Genomic DNA, 10,900 nt, shown 5'->3' on the forward strand with positions numbered 1-10,900 from the left:
TGGTTTTATATTTATTTATTTTTTTTTTTTTTTGAGACAGAGTCTCACTCTGTTGCCCTGGCAAGTGCCATGACATCAGCCTAGCTCACAGCAACCTCAAACTCCTCTGGGCTCAAGCGATCCTCCTGCCTCAGCCTCTCGAGTAGCTGGGACTACAGGTGCGCATCATCATACCCAGCTAATTTTTTCTACTTTTAGTAGAGACAGCGTCTCACTCTTGCTCAGGCTGATCTCCAACTCCTGAGCTCAATTGATCCTCTTGCCTCGGCCTCCCAGAGTGCTAGGATTACAGGTGTGAGCCACCGCCCCCGGCCTATGAACTTGTTTTCAAAGAAAGATAATTTCGTGTCTTCCAAGTGGTACAGTAACGCAGGCTGAGCCATCGGAGGGTTGTTAGAGAGCCATGCGAGGTTACAGTCTTACTGAAAGGTGTAGGAGGAGGCTCTTGGGGGACAGCCCTGTCAGGTGCTCACACACGCCATCTTACTTCAGTCCTCACATCTCCTCTGTGAGGTGGACAGAATTACTCATTTTGAAGAGAAGATTGGAGAGATTTTGATGACATTGGGTCACACACATAGTAAGGCACAGAGCCAGCTTTGAACTCAAGTAGTGACTTCTCTGTCATCCAGAGCTCTCCTACAACTGTTGGCAAAGAGGACTGCCTCCAAAACGGGTAGCTTCCCCTTCCTTATCTTTACCCACTCAGCTCCCTAGCCAGCACCTCCCGAATCACAATGCAAGCCCAAGTCCACCCTACTCTAGTTCAGAATCACACATTCTACATGTGTAGGATCTGAAGTCGTGATAGGTTATTTTATTTTTCTCTGTGTGCCAGTTTCTAAAATTAACTCTTTTTTTTTCTGATCCTAAGAGTAATACGAGCCCACTGTGGACAATTTGGAAAACACAGAAAAGCATAAGGAAGGAAAACGCAACCACCCACAATTCCATCACGGGTGGAATTCCACCACTTTCACCAGTTGTGCCTGGTTAACTTGGTTAACATTTAGCGTTAGTATTTTCCCTGTGCTTTCTTTTTGTAATTTATTCTTTTTTTTTTTTTTTTTTGAGACAGAGTCTCACTCTGTTGCCCAGGCTAGAGTGAGTGCCGTGGCGTTAGCCTAGCTCACAGCAACCTCAAACTCCTGAGCTCAAGCGATCCTCCTGTCTCAGCCTCCCGAGTAGCTGGGACTACAGGCATGAGCCACCATGCCCGGCTAATTTTTTCTATATATATTTTTAGCTGTCCATATAATTTCTTTCTATTTTTAGTAGAGATGGGGTCTCGCTCTTGCTCAGGCTGGTCTCGAACTCCTGAGCTCAAACGATCCGCCCACCTCGGCCTCCCAGAGTGCTAGGATTACAGGCGTGAGCCACCGCGCCCGGCCTATAATTTATTCTACTTTTTCATTAATGCTTAACACCTCCAAGGCAATTTTGTGGGTAGAGAATCTATATAGTTGGGCAGGCTTTTATGTTGGGGACCCTGGTACTTGGGGACGCATGTTCCAGTAAACATAGTGCTACCGCTTGACTTTGTTTTCAAAACAAAAGCTCACAGTTTACTAGTCCTCACAGTTTTATTTTCCCAGATTTCTCTCTTCCTCCTCCTCCTCTTTTCAGGGTCTGGCACAGAGTTGGCACCCAATACATGGTTAATTAATGAATAAAAACTATCTTTTCTGCCTGCTTCTATAATTTTTACCAAATGTAAGTGTTTCTAAGACCTCATTAAGGTCTGGATAGGAAGAAAGGAGCTAAGGTTTGGTGTAAATTTGGCTTGCTCAGAAGCCTGTCCTCTCAGCCTGAGGCATCACAGAGCTCGCAGAGGACCTTCTGTCCCCGTCACCCCAGGCTCCCCACCCCTCCACAGGCAGAAGTGTTTGGACTTTCAGCCTAGCATAGGGAGATCTAGCAGTCTCCCTAGGAAGAGTTTCTCATGAGCTTGAAAACTCTGGCTCTCAGAATACTGTCTTCCCAAAATAGGCTAATTATGGTGATTCAAATGGCTTTACACGCCAGAATTTAGACAGCATACAATTAGAGGCTTGCTAAATGCCTGCAAAATGCAGTTCTTCCTAATTTCATTACTGTCTCTTTTGATTAGAGGCTGATTACTTTCAGCCCTAATTTTCCAGCTCACCTGGGTCTTAGTGCCTAGACTAACAACAAAATCATTTGTGTTGGTGGGAATTGCGCTTGTTGTAAATACCTAGCAATGTAAGAGAATTCTTGGGATACGTTTCTGGATCCATAAGGGTAGAAACACAGGTTCCTAAGATTGGAACTTCTTCTGGGGTTATTTCTGACCATTAATTTTAATTATCTTCAGGGTCTCTGAACAATTTCTGCATGGGTCATTTGAAAAGCAAATGAGAACCACCATCCTTTGCTCAGGGAAAAATGTTTAGACGTAGAAATTGTGCAATACATGAAGTCTAGGGGACTCTGCTTGCAAAGCTGTGTGCCTGGCTTTGTGCTCCATCCATCTTGAGAAAAGTACACCTTCTTATAATCTATATAAGATAAGATATGGGCTCCAGGCAGCTCATTCCCAAAATTATGTCCAGAACAGCCTTTGCTGCTCATCCCATTTGGTTAGGATTTGAGCCCCTCACCCTTAGAGGCAATATGGTATAATGTTAATAGAAAAAAATTCTTGTAGATGTCCAGTGATCTGAATTCTGTGCCATAAATTACTAGTGTTGTCATTATTGATGTTATTTTTAACAAGATCCAGCTCTCTTCTGTCTTATTACTCTACCTTCCTCAAAATATGTCTTCCACTTCCTGATCTGAAGTGGCTGTTCAATCCATCATATCAGCATTCCACTTAGGAGGAGGAGGAGGGATGGACGGAGAATGCCATCCACCCCTCTCTTTAAAGATAGTTCCTAGAAGTTGCATGTAACCCTTCCATTTACATGCCATTGGCCAGAACTTAGGTCACATACCTAACTGCAAGGGAGGCTAGGAAACGTTCAGATGGCACATGTTCTAAGGGCCTTACATGCATTATCATTTACCCTCACCGCTATGCCATGGGGCAGTTATTAAGACCCAAAGAAGCTAGGACTGGCCCAAGTTTACCCAGCAAAAGAGGTGGAAGAGGTGGAGAGGGGAAGGATCAGGATTTGAACCTAGTCCCCCTTGTTCTAAAGCTAGAGCTCCTAACTACTAGGTCACACCACCTGATACTTTCTTTAACTTTTAGCAAGGGAAGACTGCCCTGGCAGTGGCCTCCAGGAGCAACCATAGCCTTGTGGTGGACATGCTCATTAAAGCAGAGAGATACTATGCCTGGAGAGAGGTAAGGAAGCATGATCCCAGCACAGCAAGGGGCTCTTCTGGAAACCCCCATCTTCTTATGGGTCAATGTGGGGTCTGTGTAATTCTTTTTTCCTGCTGTGATGGGCTGAACCCTGGTAAGTACAATTATAACTGTCCTTTCTGTCCTACCCCACCCCCATTAATGAATGAGCAGCTGCCTCTTCCTTTGCCGGCATCAGACGTCAGAGCTGAGTGAGAGTGCGTAGAGTTCCGCCGGGCTGGGCAGCCTCATCTGTAGGCTCTAAGAGGCCTGGCGTGCAAGCCCCTGATGGGTGACGCCCTGGCTGTGCCCTCTGTCTACAGTCTGGCTATAGGCTATTCCCAGAAGCTCTAATGAGTGGCAAAAATATTTCCTTTTTACGTCTCTGTGGTTTTCAACACTGGCTCTTTGGCACTCAAGCATTCTGTGACAGTCATGAAAACCTTATTCATCTGAGAACACAAAAAATCTTGTTTCTAAGTCATTATTTTTGCTGTTCTTTCATTTTCATTTCCTCTGATATCTGTCACTCATGCAGCTTCTCAATAGACTGCCCTCCCCTCCAAGAGTCAAGTCTGTGCCCTCAGGCAAGAATGTCCAGACATCACCCTCAACTTACTTTGACGTGTTGTTTCCATGGCAGGCTGCATGGCTACCTGTGGTCCCATGCGTGAGCTCCAGAATTCAGGCCCTCATGATTCAGGTGTCTACCCCTAGGAGCTGCGAACCTGGACTGCTGTCCGCTTGGCCAATCCTGGGAAAGTTCCCTTAAATCTTTAAAGCAAAAAGCATTTATCCATCTCCTTCTCTCTCACAATCCTGTTTAATTGGCTCAGTAGTCTTGATACACATGGATCCTTTTAAAGGTCACACCATCCTCCTCACAACTTTTCTTGCCTATAAAACAAACAAAAACCTATTTTGCCTGTAAAACAAAACACATTTAAAAAAAAAAAAAACGATTCCAATTCTCTGTTTCATTTCCTCCCTTCCTCTTATTTCTATTGTTCCTCCTTCTCCTCCCTTTTCCTCTTCCTCTTTTCCTATCCTCATGCTCATTTTCTTAAATCATCACTGTATTTTACTGAAGACAACTTTACCAAGTTCCACCTTTTCTATTTCTATTTAAATTCTTGTTTTCACATTTTCTTTGGGAATAGATATATTCATTGGTTTTATTTTTTAATGCCTGGTAGTGTTTTTTAAATTCCCTTTTTTTTTTTCTTTTTTCTTTATTCTTACTGGGGAGAGATGATGCTGAATTTTTTAGATGCTTTGGCTAGATGAGAATAAATTACTTTTCTACCAAATGAATAAGCCCTCTTTCCTAACAAATCTTTAAGATGTGAGAGTTAGATAAACATTGAAAGCCATATATGCGGCATAAATATAGCTGAGGGAGACCCCCAGAACTGGTAAGCATTGTTCACCCTGGTGACGACTGAGATCCTGAGGTCTGGGGTGGGAGGCAGACTTGTTTTTTAATATATATCCTTAATTTTTTTTTAACCAAATGCATGTATTATTATTTCAAATCCTCTTAGTTCATCAAACAAGTTTATATCCTGGCTTGATATAATATGGTTCATAATGGAAAGATGAAAGGGATGATTTAAATTTCCTCTCTTATATGCATTTATCTATTAACCTAAACACAGTCATGTGTCGGTAAATTCAGTGATTCAGAGGCAAATGGGAGCTTCCTACAAATTTGGCTTATGTTATTTTAATTTCCACCAATTCTGGCTCCTGTTATTCCTGCAAATAGCACAGTGCTTTGGCAGATAAGCTATTTAGTGTTTTCACTGACTGTTGAGAAAGACCTGGGCCTTCCAAATCCCCGCCCCCCTTTCCTATGGAAACCTGAAGTACTACCCAGCCAATTCCAAAATGCACAAAGCATGCACATTTCTTAAAAAAATAAAAACGCTATAGCACAAAGATGAATGCAAGAGCATTTTGTATTCTTCCCTTTACCTTCTGGTTTCTGGGGTTCTGAGTTTGTTGGGATCATCATTATTTCAGGAGATGAAATGAGGAGAAAAGGACAAAGCAAAGTGCCCACGGTTCCCGAGTTTGTTGGCTCTCCCCACCCTCAGCCTTCCCTCTTGTGGGATTCCTGGGAGCGACGCATAGTAGAAGTAAAGCTCATGCCAGGTGGGAGCAGACCTTGCTTTTTACAGTTTCTAGAACAATTTTGAGGAGTTCATGCCTCTCATTCCTATTCTAATGTCTGTACACAAAGCCCCAGATACTAGATAAAGGTCGTGCCCTTCTCCTTGACCAACCTTCCCAGGAAAAGCCTGGAGAGCTTCACTTGTGGAGCTTCCTGAAGGAGGCTGCTCATGCCGTGAAGGGGGCAGGCTGACCCATGCTGGGGGCTGAGGAGCAAACCCCACCATGCTCTTCACACAGGTGTTGAAAACCAGGGTCCTATATCCATTTGATCCATTTCCTGCCCCAGCATTGGCTTCCATCTTGTTGTTCAGAACACCTTTCATTAAAATTCACTTTTATTTAAGTGAAAGACAAAAATAGAAGTCACTATACACAAAAAAGGAGAGGAGAGTACATAGGAATCCTAAACCTCTTGGTGGGCCATGTGTCCTGCATGTCCTTAACTGATTTGCAACCTTCTGCGGGAGAACTCTCTGGAGCCCTGAAGGCATAAGCATGACATGCATTTCTAGGAAGACAGGACACCTCCTTTCACTTGGAGATTGTCTTCAGGTTTTTTGGTTTGATTCTGCAGAAGGGACAAAACTAAACTTCGAAAAACGAGAAAACAAGACGTCAGTCTAGGTGTAGTGCTGTGGGGCTGAGCCTGGCTGCAGTGACTCAAAACAAATTGATATCTGCTCCTGTCCTCTCCACTTCCTTGGTTACCTCTTCCTCAAGCCCATCCCTAGTTAGGCTCCTAGTTTGCTCTCTTCATACTCACCAGAGAGCAGGAGGACTTGAGGGACAAGCTATGGGGCCTTATAAAGAATATACCCAATCTTCAGAGTGTATGTTCAGGGCAACTTGAATTTATGCTCCTGGGTTGCAGTCCTCAAGCTTGGCCCAAATAAACTCTCTACTTGTATTAAAAAAAAAAAAAAAAAGAATATTATACCCAGTCTGAAACCCACCAAAGCTTTCATATGAGAAAATCAAATACCCAAAAGAAGAAAGGGAGATACGGGTTCAAAGGACGGCCATTAAAGATGTATTTGTTGTTGGGACCTTTCCTTCCCTAAGATAGCACCTCTCTTTTCTTGTGGGTTGGGCAAATATTGGTCAGCAGCATGGGACAGCACATTGCAAAATCTCTCACATTTCCTGAGTCAGACAGACAGTCCTCCAGCTTTTTATTTCAGACATTTGCCTCCATCTTGGATGACAAAAAATGACCCAGTGACAGATGACATTGAATGCATTGTCTCAGTTATCACCTTTACCAATTATATCTAAAAATTATACACACTCTGAAATAAGGCAATAAGTGGAACATGTCTGAGACCATCTGAGATGATTATTTTCAACTTAGGAGCATCGTGAGAGCGTCAGGGACCCATCAACAGGCCTTACTCTGACGTTCAAGCAAGATCACAGTCTGGAGACCAGGCATATGTGCACACTCCTCTGGAACCTGGCTTATCGTCAGCTGAAGGCCAACCAGTGACAGAGGCTGGCCCGTTCATGGAACTTTACAGATAACCAGATCAGAGCCATTGAGGAGCCGTGATCAGGTGAGTACCGCTAGATGACGTGGGCCAGAGGCATTCAGCGTTAGGAACAACAGTCCTTCCTGGTGTGAGATCTTCCAAGTAAGTGCCTGCTGCTCGTATAAGCAGCAGACTCCAAGGGCCCCAGGAATGGGGACAGCTACCTTAAGGCACATAGGTGCTTGGGAACTTTGTAGAAAGCTAACACTCATGGGAATCTGCAGTAAATTGAAGTTTGCAAAGAATGATTACTTTTCTTGAGCCATATCGAAAAGGTGGTATTTAGCCTAGAAAGAAATTAAGGTTCCCAACTGAATAGGCACTAAGGAATAAGGATTTAAGTTTGACATGTCACTGGGAAGCCAATCCTTGAGATTGTCCTGGGTGTACAGGTTTGTTCCATAATCAAAAGTCTTACTGTTTAGGGTTTTCATTCAGAAAGAGGAATCCCTTAAACCAGGTGGGTGGGGGAAGGGGTTCTTGTAGGACAATGGCCTTGGGGCAGACTTGGCTGTCCCATGAGAGACGTGGGGGGTATGGACTCAGAGGCTGTCTTGGCTGGGTGATTCCAAGTGATGGGATCATTTCAGCTAGACTTGAGCTGCCAGAATTAGTGAGATTAGCACAGCTGGATTCCTTTGCTTTGTTTTTTTGTGGTTTGACCAAAACCTAGGAACTGTAGGAAGTTTGCTTGGCATTAATCAACTAATTAGCTTTATAAACAAAGAAACAACTGCTTTTCTTGGCAAAGTTTTCTCTTCAGAGCACTCCCCTCACATGGACACCATGAGATGGGAAGATGCCCCATGCTCAGGGGTTGATTTGCATTAATGGTTGCTGGGAATTGTGGAGGGCAGAACCACGGCCCCAGGGGCACAGGCAAATAAATTACGGAACTTTTCATTGCTAATCCTAAGGATACATTTCCTGTGAAAAAAATGGAAGATAATGTATTGAAAACATTGAATATTGACTAGTTTCTGAAAAGATTTCTTTTTTGTTAAGATTTCTCCTTTGTTGCTAATTAGGCATGTAGTGTTCTGTAAAGTCTTTTAGCCTTCTGGAAATCTCTTTTGACTTTCTTTGTTTTAAAAACAAAGAAATGTCTCCAAAACACAGTGTACCTTCAGAGTACTTGCCAGCAGGATACGAAGGCTTTTAAAGTGTTTCAGTGGAGCCTTTATGGAGTGCCTAGAGCATGTTTATATCTGTCAGCTGAGGGAGACATCAGCTCTCTCAGCCATGCATGTTTGATGGCGTTTACAATCTAGTTGGCACAATAACAATAACATTCACAATTCAAGTATAATTCAGGGGAAGGCTACCACCAGCACCAGGGAGCTTGTGGGCTTTTGAGCAAAGGAGTGACACGTTGATGATGGTATTTAAGAAAAGATAGTTTGTCAAGAGTGAGAGGGACAGCAGATTTGCCCAGGAGTGCATTCTTTATGCATGCAGTTCCCTCTCCCTAAAATGCCTGCCCTCTCCAACAGTCTGTCCAGTGAACTTTCTCCCCAGAGCTCAGGCCCTCCTTTTCAGAGCATCTATCTGCTCCTGCACACTCTCCCACAGAGCAAGTGGCCTGTCCTGTGTGTGTAACTGTGGGCTCCTGTTCGGAGTGACAGTGGCTTCCCAGCTCCCTATGCCAGCTCCTCCTCCATCACCTCTCCGGGTTAGGTGTCCAGCGAGTATTTATCAAATGAATAATCCTGACTCAAGGGATGCAGACTCATATCAGAGCAGTTTTCTTGAAACTGGAGTGGTGGTGTGGTACGTGCTTGCTGCCCCGCGTATGGTTCCCTGACCAGCAGCAGCAGCAGCAGCACCCAGAAGCCTGTTAGACATGCAGATTCTCACCCCAGGCCTAGTGAATCAGAATCTGCATTTTAATAAGACACCCAGGTAAAATATGCACTGTGAATTGCTGTTTTAAGGTAATGCTGCCTGAATGCTGAGGAAAAGCTCCACATCTCATTAAGGTTGTCCATTACTGCCAGGCAGGTACCACAGCTGTCCTGTCGCTTGTATACATACTTCTTTGGGTCTGTGCCAACCACGGTAGGTGCGTGGCAAGGGCTGAAAGTGGATCCAAATGCTGGTGATTGTACACAGCACCAGTGAGGGCGGCTGGGAGGGCTTGCGTTAGCAGAAGAAGAATGGACGTGCGGCCACGGCCATACAGAAAGTCTAGTTAGAATTGAGATCATACTAGAAAGAGACATCAGCTCGCGGTGTTTTACCTTGGACCTCTTGTCTTGGCACAGGAGATGAAAGCTTCCGTGAACATGGCCACAGGGTTCTGCTCATCTGGCTGCATGGGGCCCTGATGACTCAGGCTGATCCGGCCAAGCACCTACATGAAGAGCTGGTACGCGCAGGTTTCCCAGAACTAGCTGGTGAGTGACAGTTTTTATAAACAGAAACCCCTTCTCTACAGTGGTAGAGAACAGTGAACAAAAACACCTCCCTGAACTGCAACAGGCCCATCTTGGTGTCAGCTGTGGCTCGTACAGACATGGAGCTGTGCAGGGGGCTTGTATGCTGTCAGCACCTTCTCCTTTGATGAGTGACCCAATCAATGCTGGTCATGTTTTAGCCTGGGGTTCTGTGTCACCCCCTGCCCAGGCATTTGAAAAAGTATGGGAATGTTTTTGTTTTATGTATAGGTGGTAGGTGGGGTAGGGGAGAAATGCTAAACCCTCTCATACGATTATAGGATTCTCCACAACTCAGACTTGTTTTGCTCAAAATGCCAGTTTGCCCCTGTTGGGAAACTGCAAGTTAATGTATTTGCAGATGTTACCCCTAGGTTGAGGGAATAGGGCAGACAGGCTATTACTTTGTCAGCTAAGGTTATCGCTAAAAATCACTCTGCCAAAATCACTGACCATATTGCCAGGGAAGATGCTTTAGAAACTTATCAATAAATTAGGTGGTGTTAGGACTCTCGTGTAATAACAGCTATTCAAGCAAGATGCAAGGACATCTGCCATATTTTCACTGAAGCAGTTTTATATGGAGCTGAAAACATGAGTGGATCAGACCACTGATCTAATAGTTTCAGGCAGTGGTAGGTACAAGGAATAGTACATGGAAGATACCTACCTTCTATGACATTATCCTAACATTGGAATTTTCTCCTCAACTTTAAATGTATTCTTTCCTATAACAAAGCTTCCATGAGAACTCACAGGGAAGACTAAGAGGTGGTCCACTGCAGTGGTGAAGCTAGACTGTGCGGGCTCATCCCTGAACTCCAACAGACTGGTTGTATGATCTTGAGCAAGTTCTGTGGCCTCACTGTACCAGTGTTCTCAATTATTAACTAGGGAAGGAAATAAAAATGTCTACTTCCAAGGGCTGTTGTGGGATTAAATGAGTAATAGTGCCTGGCACATAGTAAGTGCCTAAAAAAATGTTAGCTATTAATAATAAATGCTATCCTATTTTTTCCAGAAAAGAGTCGTCAATTCAAAAGCAAAACTGACTCAAGCTCCAAGAAATGTGCAGTTTTATAAATGCCTAAGGAAATTGTATTTAAATGATTTTCCACTCAGCATTAAGTTCTTTTGATGTCATAAATTTCTTCTAGCAGTATTGATTTTCCTTTCAACTATGATGATGGCAGTGATAGGATCCTCTAACAGATGATAAAAGACTAATACTATTATACTTTTCAGCCACAGAAAAGTCAAATATTCTTTTTGCTTTTTGCTTAAAGCAAGTTGTATTTGATTTTCCCATTTCTGTCATTTGATGCAATACATGTAATAGCATAATCTGAGGATTCTGTACATGTTTAAAAAAACCTGATGGTGGAGCAGCATCATGGTATATGGAAAAACCAAGGGTTTTATGATACATAAGGTTTTTTTTTTTT

The 10,900-nt window shown here is 43.6% G+C and overlaps 1 protein-coding gene across 1 annotated transcript in view; it reads left to right on the forward strand.

Moving 5' to 3' along the window:
* Positions 1-10,538, forward strand: part of ANKDD1B (ankyrin repeat and death domain containing 1B) — a 49,106-nt gene extending 38,568 nt beyond the window's left edge. Inside the window, 4 exon segments of the mRNA XM_069492232.1 lie at positions 3,218-3,313; positions 6,843-7,044; positions 9,285-9,416; positions 10,477-10,538. Coding sequence (XP_069348333.1) covers positions 3,218-3,313; positions 6,843-7,044; positions 9,285-9,416; positions 10,477-10,538 — 492 coding nt within the window.
* Positions 10,539-10,900: the final 362 nt, after the last annotated feature.

The sequence above is a fragment of the Eulemur rufifrons genome, chromosome 17, assembly GCF_041146395.1.
Source record: "Eulemur rufifrons isolate Redbay chromosome 17, OSU_ERuf_1, whole genome shotgun sequence".
In the NCBI taxonomy this organism is placed as follows: domain Eukaryota; kingdom Metazoa; phylum Chordata; class Mammalia; order Primates; family Lemuridae; genus Eulemur; species Eulemur rufifrons.